This window comes from Phaenicophaeus curvirostris, chromosome 22 (genome assembly GCF_032191515.1).
Source record: "Phaenicophaeus curvirostris isolate KB17595 chromosome 22, BPBGC_Pcur_1.0, whole genome shotgun sequence".
NCBI classification, from domain to species: Eukaryota; Metazoa; Chordata; class Aves; order Cuculiformes; family Cuculidae; genus Phaenicophaeus; species Phaenicophaeus curvirostris.
In genome coordinates this window covers 4,449,900-4,474,273 of record NC_091413.1, presented here as the reverse complement: position 1 = coordinate 4,474,273, position 24,374 = coordinate 4,449,900, and the positions used below count along the sequence as shown (strand labels likewise).

The 24,374-nt window shown below is 49.1% G+C and overlaps 4 protein-coding genes across 4 annotated transcripts in view; 1 reads left to right on the top strand and 3 right to left on the bottom strand.

Moving 5' to 3' along the window:
* Positions 1-1,254, bottom strand: part of PEX14 (peroxisomal biogenesis factor 14) — a 71,828-nt gene extending 70,574 nt beyond the window's left edge. Inside the window, exon 1 of the mRNA XM_069874697.1 lies at positions 1,160-1,254. Within this exon, the coding sequence (XP_069730798.1) occupies positions 1,160-1,195 (36 nt within the window). The 5' untranslated portion in view covers positions 1,196-1,254. The remainder of the gene's footprint in view (positions 1-1,159) is intronic.
* A 57-nt stretch (positions 1,255-1,311) lies between these two features.
* On the top strand, positions 1,312-5,684 carry DFFA (DNA fragmentation factor subunit alpha). The gene is made up of 7 exons (XM_069874703.1): positions 1,312-1,422; positions 2,042-2,197; positions 2,285-2,415; positions 3,212-3,401; positions 3,620-3,774; positions 4,467-4,646; positions 5,169-5,684. The coding sequence occupies exons 1-7, from the start codon at positions 1,332-1,334 to the stop codon at positions 5,202-5,204; spliced, it is 939 nt and encodes a 312-aa protein (XP_069730804.1). The 5' UTR covers positions 1,312-1,331; the 3' UTR covers positions 5,205-5,684.
* Positions 5,685-6,285: 601 nt separating this feature from the next.
* CENPS (centromere protein S) lies at positions 6,286-10,615 on the bottom strand. The gene is made up of 5 exons (XM_069874720.1): positions 10,502-10,615; positions 9,527-9,650; positions 8,520-8,553; positions 7,705-7,771; positions 6,286-6,908 (listed from the first exon to the last, which is right to left on the bottom strand). Exons 1-5 carry the CDS (start codon positions 10,541-10,543, stop codon positions 6,753-6,755), a joined length of 423 nt encoding a protein of 140 aa, XP_069730821.1. The 5' UTR covers positions 10,544-10,615; the 3' UTR covers positions 6,286-6,752.
* Positions 10,616-12,063: 1,448 nt separating this feature from the next.
* Positions 12,064-23,620, bottom strand: PGD (phosphogluconate dehydrogenase). Its single transcript, XM_069874696.1, has 13 exons — positions 23,475-23,620; positions 21,790-21,865; positions 20,972-21,151; positions 20,771-20,836; positions 19,562-19,680; positions 18,917-18,986; positions 18,450-18,584; positions 17,555-17,744; positions 14,902-15,032; positions 14,574-14,707; positions 14,123-14,222; positions 13,167-13,289; positions 12,064-12,376 (listed from the first exon to the last, which is right to left on the bottom strand). Exons 1-13 carry the CDS (start codon positions 23,480-23,482, stop codon positions 12,257-12,259), a joined length of 1,452 nt encoding a protein of 483 aa, XP_069730797.1. The 5' UTR covers positions 23,483-23,620; the 3' UTR covers positions 12,064-12,256.
* Positions 23,621-24,374: the final 754 nt, after the last annotated feature.

The window sequence follows — 24,374 nt, the reverse complement described above, 5'->3', positions numbered from 1 at the left end:
AGGGGGTGTGAAGGGCTGAGGGGACTGAGGCGGGGGCTGAGGGGAGAACCTGAGGCGGGAGATGAATGGATGTGCAGGGCTGAGGGAGAAATGAGGTGGGGGGCTGAGCCGGAGGCTGAGAGGGTGTTCAGGGCTGAGGAGGAACCCGACGGGGGAGCTGAGAGGGAACCCGATGGGGGATGAGGGGGAACCTGAGGGGAAATCTGAGGCGGGGACTGACGGGGAGGCTGAGGGGGTGTGCAGAGCTGAGAAGGAACCCTATGCAGGGGCTGAGGGGGGAACCTGAGGCGGGGGGCTGAGGGGGGACCCGAGGCGGGGGGCTGAGGGGGGGAGACCTGAGGGGCTGCGGGGGAGGCTGCAGGGGACCCTGAGGCAGGAGCTGAAGGGGAGTGCAGGGCTGAGGGGGAATCTGAGGTGGGGGCTGAGGGGGAGGCTGAGCTGGCGGCTGAGGGGGTGTTGAGGGCTGAGGAGGAACCCGATGGGGGAGCAGAGGGGGAACCTGAGGGGGATGAGGGGGAACCTGAGGGGGGGACTGACGGGGAGGCTGAGGGGGTGTGCAGGGCTGAGGGGGAACCCGAGATGGGGGCTGAGGGGGGGACCTGAGGCGGGGGCTGAGGGGGTGTGCAGGGCTATGGGGGAATCTGAGGTGGGGGCTGAGGGGGATGAGGGGGAGGCTGAGGGGGTGTTTAGGGCTGAGAAGGAACCCGATGGGGGAGCAGAGGGGGAACCTGAAGGGGAACCTGAAGCGGAGACTGAGGAGAGACCTGAGGCAGGGGCTGAGGGGGTGAGCAGGGCTGAGGAGGAACCCGATGCGGGGGCTGAGGGAATACCTGAGGCAGGGGGTGTGCAGGGCTGAGGCAGCCTGCGTTAAGGGGCGGCGGGAGCGAGGTGGGAGCTGAGGGCACGAGCTAAGGGGGCGCGAGCACGAGGGGGAGCTGAGGCGGCCCCCTCGGTCCTCCTCCTCCTCCTCTTCCTCCATCCCCAGGCGCGAGGCCTCGCGCCTGGGGATGGAGGAAGAGGAGGAGGAGGAGGAGGACCGAGGGGGCAGCGGAGAGGCTGGCGGGTGAGTGTGAGCGAGCGTGTGCGTGTGTGAGGAGGGGGGAGCCGCGATTGCAGCGAGCGCTGCCCTCGCCGAGCCCGCAGCGCCGGCCCCGCTCACCTGGCTGGGCTGCTCCGCTTGCTCCGAGGAGGCCATCTTGCCAGGCCCAGCTAATCCATCGCGGCGCAGCCGATTGGGGGCGGGGGGATACGCCGCCTTCCCTCCCTCCTTCTATTCTCATCGCGCCGCTGCCGCAAGGCGGAGCGAGTCGAACGCCGAGCGCGTAGCCGCCATGGCGGCCCGGCCCTGGGTGGTGAGGCGGAGGGGCCGGGCCGAGCGGCACGGGGTGGCGGCCTCCAGCCTGCGGGAGCTGATCGACAAGGGTGAGGCACGGAGCCGGGGGACCTCCAAGCCGCCCCCCCCCCGCCAATTCCACCCCCCTGGCGCGGGCAAGGACACCTCCCGCGGGATCGGGGGCTCCAGGCCCCGTCTAGCCTGGCCTGGGACACCCCCGCCCCTCGAATCCTGCGTTCAGGTCTGGGCCCCTCGCCACAAGAAGGATGTTGAGGCTCTGGAGTGAGTCCAGAGAGAGCAACGAAGCTGGGAAAGGGGCTGGAGAACAAGAGGAGCGGCTGAGAGAGCTGGGGGTGTTCAGCCTGGAGAAGAGGAGGCTGAGGGGAGACCTCATTGCTCTCTCCAACTCCCTGAAAGGAGGCTGTGGAGAGGAGGGAGCTGGGCTCTTCTCCATCATCACGAAGAATTTCTTCATAATGTCTAATCTAAATCTTCCCCCTTCCAATTTAAAGCCATTCCCCTTCGTCCTATCATTCCATGCCCTTGTAAAAATGAATGTTGATTTCTGGAGGGAAACACCAAGTCTGAGAGCAGAGCTGTGTGGGGAAGGACCTGGTCCCTGTCCCAAAGCACTAAGTGTTTCTTGTGCTTCCTGTCAAAAACCAGCATCAGTTTATGATCCCACCAAGTGTTTTTTCTCTTCGGCAGCTCGCCACGTGCTGGCTATTGAGAACGAGTCAGTCACCTTAGTCGTGGAAGAGGATGGCACCATCGTGCATGATGACGATTACTTTTTGTGTTTACCACCCAATACCAAGTTTATGGTGCTGGTCAACAATGAGAAGTGGCCTGGCAGCAGCTCAGGTACTCGGCGTGTGGGAGGGGCATTTGGAATGTGGTTAGGGAAATTGGGTCAGGAATGACCTGTGAAACTGATGGTTCTTGTGTCAGACAGTGGAACAGGCTGGCTCGCGGGGCCTGCGGATGAAGTGGACAGTGCTGTGGAGAAGTGGAAGCAGCTGGCCAGGCAGCTGAAGGATGACCTGTCTAATATCATCTTGATGTCTGAAGAAGACATCCAGGTACGGTGGGGAAGCCTCTAACTGCTGTCCTTGGCTCTGCCCGCCATCTCAGTAGATGGTAGAGCACAGAATAAGTAAACAAGATCTCAAGCTTAATTCAGCTGCTATTGTTCAGCTGTGGTGCTACGGTCAAAATTCTCCTTGAGAGGAAACACTTGCAAGTGTTTGAGGAGGTGCTCTTAAGCACCAATTGTCCCTCACAGCGCGTTTCCAATTCTGACAGGGGAAGGGCAAAAAATGAAGATTTGGCCAAATGCAGCTGAGGTGGGCTCCTTCCTTTAAAACCAGACACCCGTGTCGTGCCAAAAGGGAAGGCTGCGCAGCGTCTTCAATCTGCTCAGGGCTGGAAGCACAGCTGTCAGTTTGCAGAGCTGACTGATCAGAGTGTCCCGCTGCTTAACACCTTGTGTGTGCTGAGACACGGTGGAAACTGCCTCTTGTCCTCCTGCAACATGCAGTTTCCTGAGTGCCAGGCTGTTGGCTTTGCGTCGGGTGGTCCCATGCGCTCTTAAGAAATGGTACTTTGATTGCTAGAAGTTGTCAGGATTTCCATTAAAAATGCACAGGATTCCGCACCTTCCTGGAAGCCTTTTGGCTTCTGGTAAAGAACACTGGCTGGTGGAGCCTCTAACTTAAAAAATCTCTTATAATGAGGTTGACTCGCTATGATAAAGAAACCTTACGGAACTGGGTTTCATGAAGCTGACAGCTCTGGCTCTCAGGAGGCTTTTTTGTACCATCTAACAGAACGAGTTACTCCATCAGTCCATGTAACGTGCACTCTCGTTGTTTTAAGGTACTTATTGATGTACCATGCTCAGACCTGGCAGAAGAACTTGGCCACAGTCAAACCAGAATCCAAGCTCTGCAAGACGGCCTGCAGAACGTGCTGGACATGCGGGAAGAAGAACGCCAGTCAAGACAGGCCTTGGAACTCTACCACCAGGTCCTGACCAAGGAAGCCAAATCCATAAGGAAAGTAACAGGTAGGGAGCTGCTGCGTCACATTCCTCAAAAGGACTGAAAGCAGAACACTGGGAGACAAACTTAAATCATGTCGTCATCCTTAGCAGTTGGATTTCTTAAGTTAGAGGCTGCATCTAGATAGAATGTGTATTTTATTAATCTCAAAGTCATCAAAGCAGTCCGGGCCACTCTTCCTCTCCTGTTTGTCCTGGGCTATAATAGTTCTGCTACTTTTCAGAATCTGAGACTGTACCAAGAGAGGAGATGGATGTGGTTGACGTGGGTACCAGCACTTCGGGCACTTCAGCTGAAACAGTGCTCAGTGACCGCATCCTCAGTGTTCTGAAAGAGAAACCGTCTCCAGAGCTCTACTTGGACAGTTCGGATCTGGAGGTGGGCGAGAGTGACATAACCATATTCTGAAGAGAGAAGCTATGGGGGAAACTGGAGGCTCTAATGTATTGACACTGATATCTCGGTCTCCAAGTGGTGAGATCTAGTGTGTTTCTCTTCCTCAGTAATGCTCCTCCTGCTTGGAGCTCCTCTGTAAGAGCCAGCTGACATGGTTACAGGTACTCTGGTCTGTCCTCTGAAAAGCCACAGAGTAATCTCTGCCAAGTCATAGTCAGACAGTGCTTCAGCTGTTTTACCAGCAAGGATTTTTTTGTATGCACACGCATCTAGTTACGTATCTTTTATACATCCCAAACCAAAAGCTTCCTTATTTTTGGAAGTCAGTGTAAGTAAACCCATAGCTTGGAAAAGAAAGCCTAGGTAAATTTAACTATTAGAAAATGCATTCTTTCTAATGCTGTTTACTTGTTCCTCTTGCTCTTCCTGGCTGTAGAAACTAAGTAACTGCTTTCTGTTCCTTCCAACACCAGCATAACTTCAAGCCCTAAGTGCAGGTAGAATATTGAAAATACACTATCCCGTGGGATAGATGATGAAAGCTGGGAACACCTTCAATACCAATTCAGTACTAAACAGGTGTCTTCTTACTGCTGTTCTTAATGTGGGGGCAGGAGGGCTGGTGGTGGAGGAGGACCAGGAGGAAGGACAGTGAGAAATCTGTCTTGTTACAGCTGGTCGTGACAGAAAGCTCGCAAGCCCTGGCCTCGGCTCTGAGATGGAACACGCAGGAAGCTGCAGACCTGAAGCACGCCTGTGATCAGGAGCTAGCCAAGCGTCACGAGCAAGTGCAGATTTTGCGTTCCCTAAGAAGCGCGTCAAAGGGCAATGAATCACTGCTCGACGGAGACGGGGTTAGTTCAAAATGCAAAAAATAAAGACTGCGGTGCTGCCGCAGTTTATTGGGATTTTTGCATTAGAATCAATGCAAGCCTAGATCTGTCCCAGGAGCCATAGTTTGCTGGTCACACTGTGGTCTGGCTACAGAGACTAAAATCTGGACATTGTCCTGAGGCTTAAACTCCTCTGATGGTTCCAATCACGTGTAACCAAAGATATCTGGGCATTTTGCAGAATACTAGAACAATGTTTTTGCTAAACACAGCATGTAAGGGGTTCAGCTTTGAATACCTGTTTAGGAGCCAGAAGCTTCTGTCTGATAATGAAGCGATCTGGCTGCTGAAGCCCCAGGCAGTTTGCTTACTTTGTGCTGCACCATTTTCAAAGTAAAGGATGGAAGACCTCCTGGAAGACACTTTCAGGCACAGTTAATAGAAATAAATTAACAAGAAACACTTGAAGGGTTGCTCACCAAACACAGAGCAGGGTTTGTTGTGATTTGGCCTAGTTAAACTGTCACTGTGTGTTTTTTCCAGCTGCCGTCTGGCTTTCAGCTGCAGCCTGGGATCTAGGAATTTGAATTCTCATGCTAATTTCATCAATTAAAGGAAATAGAAAGTCCTTGAACTTCTGTGCTTTTCCTGCAAGGAACTCCTGGCTCCTGGGTGAGATAAGCTTTTACTTGCAAAACACAACGAAGGTGGAAATACTTGCTTTGCAAGGCAGTGGGGCAGAAGACTGGTGCTTGGCTATCTGTATTGCTCTCCTCATCATTAGTGTAGTATCATGATGCTTTTGTATTAACTAACTAACTGGCTTATTTTTAAAGTGGTTTTTTTTCTAATATTAAAACCTTACAGCTGGACCTGTTTTGATATTCCTACCAGTTATTATTAAAAGATCATGCTGATAAGAATTACCTTAAGACTAGAAGAAGAAATTAAATGCAAAAGTACTCTGAATTTAACCTGCCTGAAGCGTTTAGGTAGGACACGTGTTCAATGCTGCACATAATCCTGTGATTTCTATTAAAAATTGTTTTTAGTGGTCAAGTTTATGCGTTGCTTCTTGGATCTCTTTCAGTTGTGCTATCAAAGATGAAAACTGCTAATACATCTGCCCCTCTCCAGTTTATACCCATTGCCCCCAGTCCTATCACCACAAGCCTTTGTGAACAGCCCCTCCCCAGCTCTCTTGCAGCCCCTTCAGGTACTGGAAGCTGCTCTAAGGTCTCCTCAGAGCCTTCTCTTCTCCAGGCTGAACAACCCCAACTCTTTCAGCCTGTCATCAGTTTTCTACTCAAGAAAGGAATAGGATAAACAATAGAAGCAAATCAAACACAACTGCACATTTGTTTTCATTTTCCTCCCCATCCCACTGGGCGAGGAGGGAGGTGAGGGAGCAGCTGCTTGGTTCTTAGCTGCCAGCTGGGGTTAAACCACAACAGCAGCCTTCTCGTTTCCCTTGGTTATATCCATCTCACACCTTACGTCTTTAAATCTGCTGCTTTTGAATCAACAGGACTCGGTCAGTCTCTGTCAGTCCAGCAGCGGGTAATGCTGACAGGTTTCTGACCCTGCTCTGGAGTCACAGCACTGCAGGGAAATTAGAAACATAACGAGAGCGAAGCATGTACACCAGCAGCGTCACAGGTGAAAAAAATGACACAAACCATGTTTTAATTGTCAAGACAACAAATGAGATACGGCTATTAAACAAAAATAAACTACTCAAAATAGCTCAGCAAAAGTATCAACAATGGAAGCAAGGAGGAAGTCAAACAATTACTAGAGAACCTAAGGAGCAGCAAGGAAGGAGCTGCGCATATTGAGTGTCATGGTCAGTGAGAATGTTCTGCTTTAAACTCTATTAAAAGGATTTCCTTATTAATAACAGTAAGATAACGTTTTGTGAGCGATTAAGGCAATTTGGCTGTAAGCTTTACTGAATTCTGACAGACCTTTCAGTTTTAGAACAATAAAAACCAACTAACAATGTTCACCTATAAACCTGAAGATCCCTTACTGTTCCTGACCTGCAAGAGGAATCTCTAACTGGCTAACTTAGGTTCCTTGAGGATAATAAGAGAAAATGGCCAGAGGCATTACTTGACAGGCGAATCATGCCATATTGGAATCCTCACTCTCAGTCACAGGTGTTTCTTGTTCCCTGGGCATTCTCCCTCCCTTAGAGGCACTGGACTTCTTTTTCTTCTTCTCCTTTTGCTCCATATTACTCGATGCAAGCTCTTCACTCTTCTGGGTGATATACTTTAGCTGAGAACAATGAATAGATCAGTCAGCTACTGAGGAATTTCATTTATTCATGAGAAACTAGAAATGTTTTAAGATAAATTAAGAGGGCAAGTTCTTATTATAAAAAAGACAGACACCCCCAAAAGGCTGACAAGCATCACTAGCGTTAATCCTTGCAGGAAGCCCTCAGTCTAAGATGGATATCCTGGTGTGGATAGGACTATAAACGCATGTTCATCCAGCTCCAGAACCGAGATGGCCACATGAGAACGCTCAGATGGAAGGAAAAAAAATCCCCTCACATAAAATTAAAAGTACTACTGGAAGTATTCTTCATGGAAGTACTTCAAGGTGTGTCTTAATACATCAGTGAAGTCCACTGAACATGAGACGGATCAGCACATCAGAGAACACAATATGAATCGCCCCTGTACTATTGTTAGGAGACTCAGCACCGCAAGGTGGACTCAAACCTTAGGCTAGAGCAACAAAAAACATTAGGAAGAAAAGAAGTGATTTGCTTCCAAGATTGACAAAGCTGGAATGTGTCTGCTCTTGCACTTCTGTACCTGAAACCTCAGCAGCCCTGATTTAACTGCGTGAAGCAATCAGACCTGTGTTCCCAGAGCGAGGCAGGGTCTCATGGAGCAAAGTAAGATGGAAATTAAGAACTTCACTGTATTGTGCCCATCCAACAGGCCAGGGAAATCGCTTAATCAACAGTAGCTTCGTCCTCTATAAACCTCATTCAAATGCTCTTAGGAACCAACCAACTGGTTTAAGAATGTCGTGAGACAGAAAATACAGTGAATCTCACCAAAGAACTGCTCCTTCTAGCCAAAAGCTTCACATCTTCCGTAGTGATTGTGCTTCGTTTGGCATGCCTGCATAAAATTAAAAAACACCCCTCAATGTGTTTGCCAGGATTGGTTGTAAGAGGCCACACAGCATCTCATTCAGAACAGCAACTAAAAGGGCTCAATAGGGACCCGGTAATTCAAACGTGCCTGCCTTCTGCAGCTACAATACACAAAAACCTTTTTACAAGTGTGTGTTTGTATATCTGAATTCCCACAGTTCCTGTGTAAAAAACATAGAATTTAGCCCCCCGGAACTTCAGGCCCTGCTGTTCTGTTCCCTCTTACTCATCAGTAGGACACCATGTTAAGCTCTGAGTTAAGCTCTGACTCGTTAGAATGTTCCCTTACCTCCTCGGAGCAAGCAGATGAGGTGCAGCCAGGCTAGCGAGCATCTGTCACTCCCAAACCATCCAGTGCCACCGTGTCGATGCATTTGATAATTATATACAGTTGTTAATTTAAATAATCACTTGAGCCACATAAACGAACTTCCAAGATCAGGAAGAACCTGCGATGGAGTATCTATTTCCTAATTTCATAGCCATTATTTAGCACCTATTAGCAACATGAGCCAGTGGGAGGCATCCCTGCCCCTGGCAGAGCGGTTTGAACTGGATGGGCTTTGAGGTCACTTCCAGCTCAAACCATTCTATGATTCTATTTATCAGCCAACAGAACCCTCTAAAACTTGAGTTACAAGACGTATTTAAAAGATAATTGGAGCTGAAAAAGAAAGAACACCCTTGTAACAATCAGGTGTTCCAGTACCCACCTTGCAAACATTTCAAGGTCTCTTGCAAAGGTTTCTGGAGAAAACAAAAGATGCCACATTACATTACAGCGCTGAGTGGGAGACACAAAACAGTGTGAGCTGTGACAGAGGGGGAACCGTGGGTTATCCTGGTGAGCTACAGGGAGCCACTACAACAGCTTATTACCACCACAACTCGTTATTACGCACACTCTGTTGAGTCTCTGGAGCGAGTCCAGAGAAGAGCAACGAAGCTGGGGAAGGGGCTGGAGAACAAGAGGAGCGGCTGAGAGAGCTGGGGGTGTTTAGCCTGGAGAAGAGGAGGCTGAGGGGAGACCTCATTGCTCTCTACAACTACCTGAAAGGAGGTTGTGGAGAGGAGGGTGCTGGCCTCTTCTCCTAAGTGACAGGGGACAGAACAAGAGGGAACGGCCTCAAGCTCCACGAGGGGAGGTTCAGGCTGGACATTAGGAAAAAATTCTTCACAGAAAGGGTCATTGGGCACTGGCAGAGGCTGCCCAGGGAGGGGGTTGATTCACCTTCCCTGGAGGTGTTTAAGGGACGGGTGGATGAGGTGCTGAGGGACATGGTTTAGTGGTTGATGGGAATGGTTGGACTCGGTGATCCGGTGGGTCTCTTCCAACCTGGTTATTCTATGATTCTATGACAGGCAGGCAACCTGCGTGTTATTTCTACACAGATCTAAATACTTTTTCCTAGTCTAACAACCAGAACCGCTATTTCTTGTAGTCTTAAAGCTGTAACGCAAGAATCAGCATTTAGATTGGGTATTAGGAAGAAATTCTTCACTATGAGGGTGGGGAGGGCCGGGTTGCCCAGAGCATGGTTGTTGCTTCATCCCTGGAGGGGTTCGAGGCCAGGCTGGATGGGGCTTGGAGCAGCTAGATGCAGTGGGAGGTGTCCCTGCCCGTGTTAGGGGTGGGACTGGCTGGGCTTTGGGGTCCCTTCCAACCCGACCCGTTGCAGTTGCTGGGTGTCGCTGGGACAGGGAGGTGTGGGGCCCGTACCGCACTGCCGGAAGGCGAGCTCCGCGATGGCCGCCAGGCTCTGTTTGCTGAACTGAACCGCCTTGTCCTCCGCCACCTCCTGGCACAGCCCGCACACCGCGTAGTGCACGGCGGCCCTCAGCCTCTGCGGGACAGCGGTCAGACAGCGGGGAAAGGGGGGGGACATGGAGGGACATGGGAGGATGAGGGGGACAAGGGGGGGACGGCAATGGAGGACGGGAGGGGCCATGGAGGGACAAGGGTGGGGGGAGGAGGGAAAAGAGGGGACAAGGAGGCTAAAAAAAAGGAGGGGAAAAAAGGAGAAAAAAAAGAAGGAAAAAAGGAGGGAGGAAAGAGGGAAAAGGAGAGAAAAGGACGGGGGAAAAAAGAAGGGAAAAAAGGAGGGAAAAAGGAGGGGGGAAAAGGAGAGAAGAGGGGAAAAGGAGGAGGGGGGAGAAGAAAAGAGGAGGGGGGAGAAGAGAAGAGGAGGGGGGAGAAGAGAAGAGGAGGGGGGAGAAGAGGAGGGGGGAGAAGAGAAGAGGAGGGGGGAGAAGAGGAGGGGGAAAAAGAGGAGGGGGAAAAAGAGGAGGGGGAAAAAGAGGAGGGGGAAAAAGAGGAGGGGGAAAAAGAGGAGGGGGAAGAAGAGGAGGGGGAAGAAGAGGAGGGGGAAGAAGAGGAGGGGGAAGAAGAGGAGGGGGAAGAAAAGGAGGGAAAAGGAGGGGGAAAAGGAGGGGGAAAAGGAGAGGGAAAAGGAGAAAAGGAGGGAGAAAAGAGGAGGGGAAAAGGGGAGAAAAAGGAGGGGGGGAAAGGAGGGAAAAAATGGCGGGAAAAGAAAAGGAGGGAAAAGGGGAGGGCCAAGGAGGGAACAAGGGAGGAAAAGAGGGGTAAAGGGGTGAGGCGGGGGAAGAAGGGGGTGACGGGGTTGGGGGGGACGGACACGACGACGAGGCCGCACCGGGGGAGGCCGGAGCGGGGACACGGGGAGGGCGGCGGTACCTGCACGAGCAGCGCGCGCTCCTCACTCTCCGCCGCCGCCATGGCCCGAGGCTTGGGGGAAAGCCCGGAACGGAGCCGGCCGGAACGGAGCTGCCCGGAGCGGAGCCGCTGGAACGGAGCCGCCCCCCCGGGCCCGACCGCAGCCGCCCTGCAGGCGGGGAGGCTCTGGGCAGGGTGGCTGCCCCGTCCCTGGAGGTGTCCAAGGCCAGGCTGGGTGGGGCTTGGAGCCCCTGATCCAGTGGGAGGTGTCCCTGCCCATCGCAGAGGGTTGGAACTGGGTGATCTTTAAGGTCCCTTCCAACCCAAACTAGTCGATGATTCTGTTCTCTGATGGAATGTAGGGAGAGGGGATCCAATCGGGTAAAGGCTGCTGCTGCAGGGGTTTTTAACTGCACCATGCCAGGAGGTGGCAAAAAAGCAGGGAGATTTGGGGAAAAGGTTTAACAAGGCCAAATGCCGGGTCCTGCACTTGGGGCACAACAACCCTGAGCAGCTCCAGACTAGGAGAAGTCTGTCTAGAAAGCTGCCTGGAGGAGAAGGACCTGGGGGTGTTGGTTGACAGCGACTGAACATGAGCCAGCAGTGGCCCAGGTGGCCAAGAAGGCCAATGGCACCTTGGCTTGGATCAGACACGGCGTGACCAGCAGGGCCAGGGAGGTTATTCTCCCTCTGGACTCAGCCCTGGTGAGACCGCTCCTCGAATCCTGGGGTCAGTTCTGGGCCCCTCACCACAAGAAGGATGTTGAGGCTCTGGAGCGAGTCCAGAGAAGAGCAATGAAGCTGGCTGAGTCACCTTCCCTGGAGGTGTTTAAGGGACGGGTGGACGAGGTGCTGAGGGACATGGTTTAGTGATTGATGGGAATGGTTGCACTCGATGATCCGGTGGGTCATTTCCAACCTGGTGATTCTATGATTCTATGAAAAGAGCACAAGCAGCCAGGTAAGCCAACAGTCTGTGCTGGAGCTGAACCCCAGGAACAACCGCTGGAGGGAGAGCGGCTCGGTGATGGGATATCAGGCTGCCTAGGGAGGGGGTTGAGTCACCTTCCCTGGAGGGGTTTAAGGGACGGGTGAATGAGGTGCTGAGGGACATGGGTTAGTGACTGATAGGAATGGTTGGACTCGATGATCCAATGGGTCTTTTCCAACCCGGTGATTCTATGATTCTGTGATCAGCCTCAACACCCCTGGCCCACAGTCAAGTTTCTCCACATCTCATCCCACCCTTCACCATAACCAGAGCTCACGGTGTGCAAGACCATGCAGGTGAACTCACAGGAATTAATTTTTAAGAACCAAGCTAATGCCTGCTGGGAATTAACAATGGCAACCAAAACAAGGCTTTTACGTCCCTAGAAGCTTGTGGAGCGTTACTGTGCTGACTATCTGCCACTCTCCACTCAGGCAGCTATTGAAATACAGTCATCTCTATCTCAATCCCAAGGAGTTTATGCACTATAATACAATAAAAATATTACTGTTATAAAGTGTGTTCCATTAAATACCACAGAAAGATATTTGAGCCAGTTTTCACCAGCAGCAGTGGAAGGAAAACACCTCAATGCATTTATAAGCAAATTTATTTAGCTTTCTTATAGGATATATACTTTTTGAGAGATAACATATATGAAATATACTCATGAGTTATTACAAAACCGTCCAAACACAAGTTCTACCATAGTGCAGTAAAAAGTGGTATTCTAGGAGGAACATCTAAGATCTACAGTATGTTGGCTTCAAGAGGATGTATTGCGATTAGACGGCGTACCTAGTAGCAGCCACATTTCCTCCACGGCCTGTCCAGTTAGCATGGTAAAACACACCTGGCTTTGATAACATGTCATACGTATGTGCCCCAAAATAATCACGCTGAGCCTAGAATAAAAGAACACACATATAAAAGAGACACATGAATATCACAAGTCATACGAGTACTAGAAGTTGGACCTACAGATACTTAGGAATATCAGAAATAACATGTGACTCCAATATTAGAATATCCAAACTTATTTTCTCATTATTAGCAAAATCACTGCAATGAAACATTTGCTTAATTACCTAGTAATTAAGAGTTCTGTAGAAAGACAAGTATATTACTTCTGCTAGGTAATAATCTAAAAAGCTAGCACTTACTCCAGGGGTTCAAAGATACTTCTTTATTATAAAGCATTTTGATTAAAAGATATTGTTACTGGAGAGGGGCAGATTTAGACTAGACATAAGGAGGAATTTCTTCACTATGAGGGTGGTGAGGCCCTGGCACAGGCTGCCCAGGGAAGCTGTGGCTGCCCCATCCCTGGAGGTGTTCAAGGCCTTGGGCAGCCTGATCCAGTGGGAGGTGTCCTTGCCCATGGCAGGGGGGTGGAACTGGATTGATCCTTAAGGTCTCTTCCAACCCAAACTATTCTAAGATTACCCTTGGTTCACAGGTGGAATATTAAACCATGCTGGGCACTAATCTCTTCCTTATCCAGACATCTCTCAGCATTTTATTTTGGTGAATTTCAGGCTTAAGTGAATTCCACTGAGCAATCTATGCCTTCATCCTTAGAATGTTGGAGTGATTGGGACATCCTGCCATCACGGCCTTTTGCCCAGTATTGAAATAACAACATGATGGTATTTCAGCATCCAGAAGACCTGCGACACCATTTCAGGCACCCACCTGAATCAGGTTAGCTGGCAATATTTCGTGCCGGTACCCATCGTAAAAAGAAAGTGCTGTAGTGAAGCAAGGCATAGGGATACCCATCTGTACTCCGACAGTGATTACACGGCGCCAGGAGTCCTGAGAGAGATGAAAAGGGAGGGGGAAGAAAAATTAATCCGTGCTTGCTCAGAGGCACGTGCAGGCGTATGAACCGTTCTAGCGTGACAGCGTGAGCTGTTTCACGTTATGCAGAATCCAGTGATCAAGTCTGAGCAAGCACAGCTGTCGATTCCTGATTTCACATGAACAAGGTTGATCCAAAATAACGGCGGGTGAGAGTTAATAAACAGCACAGAAAGAGTAATCAGCACATCCCAAAAGCATGAAGACACTGAGCAAACACTGAGGCACTTTCAGGATCTCTAATCAAGCAGAGTACAAAACCAACCCAAGGGCATAAGAGATCAGCACGATACTTCAGACATGTGGATAATCCTAATTTCTACTGTGCATGTGATTTAGGAACCTGCATGGAATACTCAGCTTTGGTTAAAAGAATTTCTAAGAGCTGGACACAAGCCTTGGTGTATGATTAAACTCTAGTTTGGAGCTCAGTACAGCCTACCTCATCACAGCAACTCCCTTCTTCAATTTTAACCAGCTCCAGCTGTATAGTTTTTCCTGACCTGATCCTGTAAGACTGATATGCTCCACTGAAGAAGGGTACTCTGAGGCATAAATGATGAATTTCTATACCCTTACATACGTGCGTACAGATACACTTAAGAGCTTAAGGACTGGTTAGAGATCTTTGGGACTGAAGATGCTGTATAAATAGGTTTCAGAGATGTCCTCTCCCTTTTCAATTTTTCAGTCTAAATACACTTGTGAAGGTAACTCCTGGGAAAGAAGCTGAAGAAATCCAAACTGTAAACTATCGGGTTTATGCTCTTTCTTCCTTGGAAACTCACCTGACAGTCTTCAATAGCTGTCCTAAAGAAATCATCCAACAGCAGATTCTGAAGCTCAGGGTTTCGATCAAAGGCATCCTTGATTTTTCCCAGGAACACACTAGGCAGGACACATGTAAAACACAGGAATAACATTTCACAGCTTCCAACGAAGGCCCACAATACAAAACTTCAACTGCCAAAATATGGCTTAGCCAGACTCAGATTCCAAACACTGACAAAGATGCAAACAAAACAAAGACCAAAGAAAATCTGCAGTAGCCAGGCTACCAGAAAACTGGCTTCATCTGGTAACCCCTAGAACTGTCTACAGGATCAGCCTCTTGGTATGTTAGCAGCACATTAACTTCATGGATTTTCCAAGAAAATCTTTAGGCTTGTCAGTCTACCCCCCACAAACTTAGCAGGCTCTTCTCCCCTCAGCGACTAATCACCTCCTCATCCTACTTACCTTCTGATGATGCAGCCACCCCTCCACATCATTGCAATGCCACCGTAATTCAGCGACCAACCAAACTCTTTGGCTGCTTGTTTCAGCAGCATGAAGCCTTGGGCATACGAGATAATCTTGGAAGCGTACAGGGCCTACAAAACCAAATTCACATTCCAAGTGAAGTCCCACAAAGTTGAACGAGAAACTTCACATTATACGTGCTCTGTTTAGTCCACTGACTGGAAGGAGGAACCGATTGTCATGAACTGTAAACAGAGAAGCTCCTCACCGGGGTTTAGAGCATCCAAACCCTTCTTTGATAGGCAGCTTTAACAGAGCGACTCACCTTGCGTATGTCCTCCAGAAATTCATCCCTGTTCCCAGCAAACTCAGTCACTTTAGGCCCCCGCAGCACCTTACTGGCACGCACTCTCTCATCCTTGAGGGCAGACAGGCACCGGGCAAACACCGCTTCACCTTTAAGGATGGTAGGAAAGAGCAGATAATTAGAAAGGGCAGCATCACTGCTGTGGCTGTAAATACTTGTCCTCAGGCACACAGCGAGAGCTCCGAGTCACACACATAGTGAAAGTCACAGGGGAAGAGAGGTACAAGTTAATTATTTCAGCAACATTACTGAGGGACCAAACTGCCAGTCAGCAGAACTATGGGGTAAATGTTGACTGATACAGCTTTACAATGACAAAGGAAAAAAAAAACCACAAGTCATCCACATGAAAATTATCCTCAGGAACCGTCACCAGCTTAGTTCTAAGAACTTTTTTTTTGCTGGTTTTGGGATAATTTTCTCCACAGTAGTTAGCACAGAACTATGGGTTGTATTTGTGCTGCAAACAGTGTTGATAACACAGGGATGTTTTACTCAGTGCTAAACAGCGCTCACTTCTTACACAGAGCCAAGGCCTTTCCTGCTCTTCACTCCACTACTCCAAGCGAATGCTGGGGCTGCACAGGAGGGTGGGAGGGGACACAGCTGACCGAACCAACCCAAGGGATATTCCACACCATATGACATCACATCAGCGATATAAAGCTGGGAGAAGGAGGAGGAAGGGGGAACATTTGGAGTCACAGTGTTTGTCTCCCCAGGTAACGGTTGGGCGTGATGGAGCCCTGCTCTCCTGGGAACGGCTGAACACCTGCCTGCTTATGAAAGTCAGGAATGAATTCCTTGTTTTGCCATGCATTACTTATTTACTACTGTCTTTATCCTAACTGTCTTTATTTATTTATTACTACTGTCTACTTTATTTATTTATTACTACTGTCTTTATTCTAACCCCCAAGTTTCCTCACTTTGATTCTCTCTCCCAACCCACCAGGGGGAGAGAGCGAGCAGCTCTGTGGGGCTTTCAGACACCAGCTGGGGTTAAACCACCACAACTTTAAAATTTCTTCCTAACCACAGCAGTGTTGCACTGCAGCCCAGGGACAGGCAGCACTCAAGACTCCATTAATTACTGTTGAAGATAAAAAGCTGTTGCATTTTCTTGCCAACACACGTTAACTAAACGTGCTTTAAAATACACACATGGAAAATAAGAGCAATTAAAAATCAAGAATAGGTCAGCAGGTTAACTTACAAGAGGAAATAAGCGATACAAATCTGGTAGGCCCATAACCATAGTATTTTGAACTTGTAAGCAAGTTTTATAACACCACTAAGCAGGTTATTAAATGTCATTCGCCGGGGCTAGGGAGGAAGCCAAGCAGAATCATCGGCTCCTGAAGAGAAAGCCTAAATGCCAACCTCTTGATCTGGCTCAGTCAAAATCCCTAATTGTGCTGCTTTAAGTTGTACTTATTTGCAATTGAAGATGGCATTGTTAAGTAGAAAACAAAATCATTTCCTTCCCAGGGCATGACAGGAGAAAAGCAATCAAGTTTGTTACAGTATTCACATTGAACATTTTTTCCACCTTTTAAGTGAGTCACGAATTGCAACAAAAAATACCACGAAATGCAGAACTATCCAAACAAACCGGAAAAAAAAACCAAACCAGATTTATGAGTAATGTTTTCACAAGATCCTGGATCCTCCCTGACACAGGACTGACAGACCAGATCAAAATTGGAACTGGCTCCTCTCCATTTCTGCAAAAACTTCCTTCTACACTAGAGAGGAGAAGCGTTGTGGGAAAATCAGGGAAAACCAGGGAGAGCATGACTCTGCTTTTACAAGAAGTGTGTAAGTCATGCTGAGACAGTAAAACCGCACACGGAGCAACTGCCCTAAGACTGGCCATGTTTACATAAGGGCTATTGCACATACTTCCCTAACAACTCATCATTACCCAACAATGTCCCTCTGGCACTGCAGAGGCCTCAAAGAGGGAGCGCCTCCTCCACCCTCGGTCTTTCTGAGAGCCCTAAACCAGAGAATATTAACAGCACAAATGAGAAACACTGCTTCAAGGCCAGAACTGAAAGATTGCAGCTGAAGTAGATTATTATGACCATCTACAAAACTTGTTTTGTAAAAATACGCTGCTGGAATGCAGTCATGTTTCTCTGATAGCTTTTGCTGCAGTTACTCTCTTATAGCCTACTGAATATAGTTTTTCTTATATTCTAGTACAACAGGACTTGACCAGCTGAGGCAAAGGAAAAAGAGGTAGAAAAAGCATAAAACTTACAAGCCAATACTATAACAAAGAACAGTGGGCAGCCTGATCTAATGGGAGGTGTCCCTGCCCATGGCAGGGAGGTTGGAATTAGATCATTTTTAAGGTCCCTTCCAACTCATATTCTTCTATGATTCTGTGAACCTGTTGATTGATCTCATTTACTCAACAGGAAAGTCCCCATTGGACTTGTGGCAAGAGAGCACTCCCAATGTGCTGCAGATGTAGACAACTCCTGTGTCACCATTCCCTTCAGAGGCCAGGTTATATAAAGGGAAGGTAACAAGACCTTACTGTGATGTGATACATGCAGGTAGGAAAGACAAAGGAAAGCCAGATTGAAGAACCAGTTACCTATGAGTGTGACAGGGACTCCATATTCCAGGGCGGAAACGGCTGTCCACTTCCCTGTGCCTTTTTGTCCTGCGCTGTCCCTGATCTTTGGGAGGAGGTATTTGCCATAGTTGTCTCTGTACTTGAGAATATTGGCTGTGATTTCAATCAGAAAAGAGTCCAACTCTGTTTTATTCCATTCCTGAAATACCTGGAAGAGGAGAAAAAGTGTGTATGAGTATGTATGTATTTTTATATATATGTGTGTGTATATATGCACACACATACACAAATTGACTGCATGTGTCAATTGATTTATTGGTCTCTGTACACACAGAAGGGGCCAGGCCATATCATTACTGGCTTTCGTACCCTGCCACGTCGACCAGTGACTTCAGCACTGCTGAAAGGCTGTTCTGCAGCAGCCCCACACTGGAAGGGCCACAGCCCTGACTTGGAGCACCTGTATCCAACTGGGAAGGCGGAGGCATAGCCCACCCTGTTGCCTCTCATCTTCAAGCACAACTGGAAACACAACTCTTCTTTCAAGGTAGATCATACTTATTGACTTGTTTCAACAACCTCTTTGCAAGACCTGCCTGCTTGATTATATTGCTCAATGCTTTACTAGCCTTTTACAGGCAGGGTAATTCATAGCTCTACACAAGAAAGTGCCTTCTGGGGAGAAATCAGCCGTAGAATGGGAGTTTAGATGACTTTTATAAACATTCAGGTGCACGTACTCACAGATTCCTACCTCAGGTGAGGCTTAGGAATATTATGCACTGCCCTCGGCAGAAGACATGTCAGAAATACTAACCTCCTGTACACAGAGCAGCTTTACCCCAGCCCCGCTGCCACCCTCAGCGGCAGACAGCCACCATGGCTCAAGAAGGCACAAAAAACTAAAGATCACCTGTGACATCTCGATGTATTCCATGTCCAGCATATCTCTCATGAAGTGAAAGGCCTCGCAGATCAGCTGCATGTCTCCATATTCAATCCCATTGTGCACCATCTTCACAAAGTGTCCAGCACCCTCTTCTCCCACCTGTCAGGGAACATCGCAAAATGCCATCAGCAACGCTGCCGTCACCACTTCTGGTGTTTAATATCTGCCTGTGGCTTCCTTCTGATTGAAGAAAGGCAGGCAGCCCAGCGCCAACTGACAACACTGTGGGCACAGCCATAAAACTCTTCCTTTCCATTGTCTGGAATGAGTTATTCCAAGGTGGTAGATTTCAATTCAGTGCAGTCAGCCAGAAAATCAACCCACTATTGTTGCGGGTTTCATTAAGGACAAACATTCATGAGCTTCAGCAACCAACCTACCTACGCGTGGATCTAATCCCAAGCTAGGATCAGCACCAAATAAAAACTTACCCAGTCACAACAAGGTTCCCCAGATCCCACTTTGGCAGCAATGCTTTGAAATATGGTCTTGATGTGAGGCCTGCAGGCAGAAATAACACGCCTCAGCAAGTAGGCAGAGGGCACAAACACCACAAGAGGAAAAAAAAAAACAGCAAGTACAAAACCACAGGGCAGCATGACAGAAACTTGTAAAAAAACTGGTTTTAATAGACAGTACTAATATGTACTGAAGCCTCCTGTTATAACCTGTGTCACTGCGGGGATGTTCGCTGCTGCCTGTTTCACAGCTAACTGCTTTTCAGCTGCCTAGGGCCCAAAATGAAAAATTATAATCAAGAAATAGTACTTAAGATTTAACCAAAATTCCTTTCTGCCCTGGCACGCTTTTTTCCCTTTGGGTTTCTGCAGGTACTACCTTTGCCTGGGAATTCCTGGAAGAAAAATCTGCCTTTGTTTTGCCTGCCATGAAAGCTCAGCACTGCCCCGTGACCCCAGCAAAGCTGAGACATTTTGAGCCTTGAGGAAGTGAGATGGCAAAGTATCTTTTTCTCTCCACACCCACACCCCTCCTCCTTCCCTCCCTCGGCTCTCAACTTGAATAGAAAGCTATTGTTGCAGACCATTCTGAATTAAAATACACCAGCTCATGCTTACCAGGCTTCTTTGGCTCCTCCTGGCATGAGTGAAGGACCATTCCTGGCACCCTCCTCTCCACCACTAACACCGCTTCCAACAAATAAGATGCCCTTTTCCCGTAGTTCCCTACAACGTCTCTGGAACAAAGAGCAGAGCAGCATGATTTAATTTCTTTTCATGCCAGAGCCTTACAAACAAAGGTTTGCAATTCAGACCAAAAAATATGTTTTCAATTCTGCATTGAACAGGCTAGAAGACAGCCGTGGAAAAACTTGTACATGCACCAAAGCGAACATTAGGAAACTTTCTCTTGCTTTGAGGTGGATCCTTGCAAAAGAGATAAGCTGAGAAAACAAAGCCTTTATAAGCACCAGATTGAAAAGAGCAGTACTGAGTGTGGAAAAGGCTCCGAATTAGGTGTCAGGTGATGCAGGTGGAGGCGGATTAGACCCAAGGTGGCAGTGCCGATTCACTGCAGAGTGCAAGTGTAAGCATGGACAACTCTAAGGGAAACTAATGCCCTCCGAGTGGGAGGGAAGCACAGGCTGAGAACCGTAAGGGGAGCTGGAAGTTATCAATCCATACGTAGTACTTGGTTTTACTCCGGCAAGACCAACACACTTTCCCAAGACCAGAACGCCAATGCAGAAAGACAAACACCAGCACCCTTCTAAGCTTCGGAAGTACCAATCTGAACACAACATCCTGCAAGCATCCCAGATATGCTAATGTAGCTTCTGCAGTTACAGCAGCTCACAAGCAGGTTTGCTCGTTTTTTTTAAATAAACCCAACAGATCATTACTCTGCTGTTTTTATTAGACTTTCAAACCAGCAGTTTTGTCTTACTGGATTTTCCCATGGTCATGCAGTATTGAGATATAACAAATAATCTATTAATACCTTTATATTTTCAAATCTCCCCAAAACCTCTTTATGATTGTAACAGGAATATTTCTAAATGTCTTCACTCTCTAAAAGATTACAATAAAAACATTCTTTGATGAATTTGGCAACTTCTATAAAAATATACTTACAGAACAGTCCTTAACTACTGTAATAATTGCTTTGTAATATGCTGCGTAATCTAGTTCTGCAGAGATAACTCAGTTTGGCCTTCCGTAAGGAGAAGGCAGATGGCATCTTATTGACAGACTATTCTGATGATCAGAGAGGAGAAAAAACTATGTGTATTTTATTCATCCACTTTAAGCAGAAAACGGACTTACCGTGGTATCTCTATACTCAGAATTCCCACCATCAATGATGATGTCTCCAGTTTCCAATAGCGGCACCTGCCAAAAGTAAATTAGCATTTAGGTTTTCTCCATGCATTCAAAATCTCATTGTGATGAAAAACTGAGATCTGCCAGAGGAAGCATCTCCAAAAGACAGCAGGAATTCACAGGTAGAAAGAATGTTTGCCTCACCAATTTATTGATGAAGTCATCCACTGCCTCTCCAGCCTTCACCATCAACATAATACGACGGGGCTTCTTTAGCTTACAGACCATCTCTTCCAGGCTGTGAGCACCGATTACGTTGGTTCCCTTGGCCTCATTGGCCAGAAACTCATCCACTTTGGAAACCGTCCTGTTAAAAGCACAAACCTGAGGGAGCAAGAAAACACGTTAATAAAAGCTGCCAACAGAGCAGTTACTTGTGCTCACACTACAAATTGTGTAATCAAGGCTCTCCCACTTCCACCTTCCCTAAAGGCACAGAGCACGCGTTTTAAGAACAGATGGTTTTTGGCCAAGCCCAAAGCAAACATCAGGGAAAAGTCATAATAGTGGGAATGGCTTTAAGTTGAAAGAGGGGAAATTTAGATTAGATACTAGGAAGAAATTTTTTCCAGTGAGGGTGGGGAGGGCCTGGCCCAGGCTGCCCTAGGAAGTGGTGGCTGCCCCGCCCCATCCCTGGAGGTGTTCAAAGCCAGGCTTGGAGCCCCTGATCCAGTGGGAGGTGTCCCTGCACGTGGCAGGCGGCTGGAACTGGATGGACTTTGAAGTCCCTTCCAACTCAAACTATTCTCCGATTCTACGATTTTATGTCAGGTGGCTACCTGAGTACAGGCATGCACTGACATTTTTCCCTGGAAACAGGGCAAAGGGCAGCCTTGTTATAATTAAAAGGAGGAAATAATATCCATTAAAGCATCACAAGAAAAAAAGGCACACAAAATACTCAGCTCCAACCCCCAGTGCTAGTGAGTCAGCCTGTCTGAACAATGTTTTCCTTCGCTTACCACAAAGCCGTGGTCGTTCATGTTCAAAATAAGGTTCTGACCCATCACGGCCAGTCCAATCAAACCAATGTCAGCTCTAGAAGACGGAAGAACAAAACTGCTAAGTAAGCCTCACCAGCAGCGGCCCAGCTCTAGGAGCCATATCCTGTCAGGCCTTTCTGATCCTGTCAGATGCTTTGCCAGCCCACCCCCTTCCAAAACACACATAGCTCATGCTCTGAACTGATTCTACAGGCTATGACAGCAAGGGATCCCCTCAAGCTCCAACTCAGTCTGGCAGAGCGGGATCAACACTCAAGTGTGTTTCCAGTCACCAGGATTTCTTCTCACTACCAAGACACAACTGTGTGTGTAAGAACAGCAGGGAATCCAAAACACTGCACGGGGGGGAGGGAGTACAGCGAGTGGCTAACATGTGCCCGCTGGATCCACCTCTATCACAGCTCTATAACTAACAGATGCTGCATGAGGTCATTGTGTCTGAACTCTGTATCAGTGCATCTGCAATGCAAACTGTCTCAGATTTGGGGTTAGAGAAGAGGGAAACATGATATTCCAACCCAGCTTGCAAGGGCCGTGCAGGCAGAAACGTTCAGCCATCCACTTCTATTCTAGTCCCACGTAACGAGCAAAATGACGAGAGGGAATAGTCTCATGTTGCATCAGGGGAGGTTTAGGTTGGCTATCAGGAATAATTCCTTGACAGGAAGGGTTCTCAGGCTCCGGAACACCTGCTCAAGGATGCAGTGGAGTCCCCATTCCCGGAAATATTTTTAAAAAGGGTGGACGAGTTGCTCAGATATGAGTCAGCAGTGGGCAGTTACAGTCAGACTCAGTCACGGAACTCTTTCACTTGGAAAAGACTTGCCCATTGGACCATGTCTGACATTCCGGACTCCACCACCTCCCTGGGCAGCTCTTCCAGTGCCTGAGAACCCTCCTGTGATGGAATTCCTCCTGTAGGAGCTACAAGAAAGCTGGAGAGGGGCTGTTCACAAAGGCTTGTAGTAATAGGACTGGGGGCAATGGGGATAAACTAGAGAGGAACGGATTTAGAATGGACATAAGGAGGAATTTCTTGAGCATGAGAGTGGGGAGGGACTGGCCCAGGTTTCCCAGGGAAGCTGTGGCTGCCCCATCCCTGGAGGGGTTCAAGGCCAGGTTGGATGGGGCTTGGAGCCCCTGATCCAGTGGGAGGTGTCCCTGCCCATGGCAGGGGGGTTAGAACTGGATGATCTTTATGGTCCTTTCCAACCCAAATTACTCTACGATTTGGGAAAACACATTCCCGCTGTGCTTCAGGATTAGTTTTAACTGAATCCCTCTCCTACTTGTTTCGGGGCATATAAGAAAAAACCCAAGAGGTAGATGAAGCTGCTGTGGATGCCATTCTGCCTTTGAGCACTATCTCTCCACAATACTTACGATTCGCCCCCTCAGCCTCCCCTGGCGCCTCCCCAACCCCTTTCCCCTCATCCTGTCACTAAGAACAGCGACGCGCCCCCACCGCGGCCTCCCCCACAGCTGCTCTCCAAGACCTTTTCCCATCTCAAAGACCCCACCACCCCCCTCCCCGCGCCGGGAAGGTTCCCCCCGCCCCGAACACCCCTGGCTCTGTCACCAATCCCTTCCTCCCTGCCCGGTTTTGCGGAGGGTCCCCCCCGCCCCGTCCCCCCCTCACTCACTTGGCCATGGCGGCGGTGCTGAGGCGGCGGAGGGGGGACGCGAATCCGGCAATCGGGGCTCCGCTGCTCGGCCTGGCGCGCGCGCGGCTCCGGGCCCGGGTCTCCTCCGCGCTCGGTCGGTGGGGAGGGGAGAGGGGCGGCGTTCGGGGCTCGGCTGCTCGGCCTGGCGCGCGCCACACCCAAACCGCGCGGGACAGGAGCGTGGGCGGGAGGGGAGGGAGACGAAGAGCGCGCGCCGCTCCCATTGGCCCCGCCCCCGAGGCCCCGCTTCCCGCCCATGGGCCGATGGCGCCACCGCCCCCCCTCTTAAAGGGGCCGCGCACCCAGAAAGGGCGGGGCTCACGGGCAGCCAGAAACCGTTGGCTTCGGGCACTAAGAGCGAGTGGAGCTGAAGCAGAGAATGATGGAAGGGTTTGGGTGGGAAGGGACCTCACAGCACATCCAGTCCCACCCCTGCCAAGGGCAGGGACACCTCCCACTAGATCAGGGGCTCCAAGCCCCATCCAACCTGGCCTTGGACACCTCCAGGGATGGGGCAGCCGCAAAGAACCCTCAGAGCAAGGACAACTCCCAGGGAGCCTCTCCAGGGCAGAGCTGGTGCCGTAGACTTGGCTGTTGTATCAGTGCTTTGATTCCATGCGCTTCCCCTTGGTCTCAAGTCACCCCCAGATAAGAAACCTGTAAGAAACTTATTTATCTTTCAGAGGAGGCTGCAAAGATGATCCAAGGGCTGGAGCACCTCCCCTATGAGGACAGGCTGAGAGAGTTGGGGTTGTTCAGCCTGGAGAAGAGAAGGCTCCGAGGAGACCTTCTAGCGACCTTCCAGTACCTGAAGGGGCTACAAGAAAGCTGGGGAGGGACTGTTCACAAAGGTTTGTGGTGATAGGACTGGGGGCAATG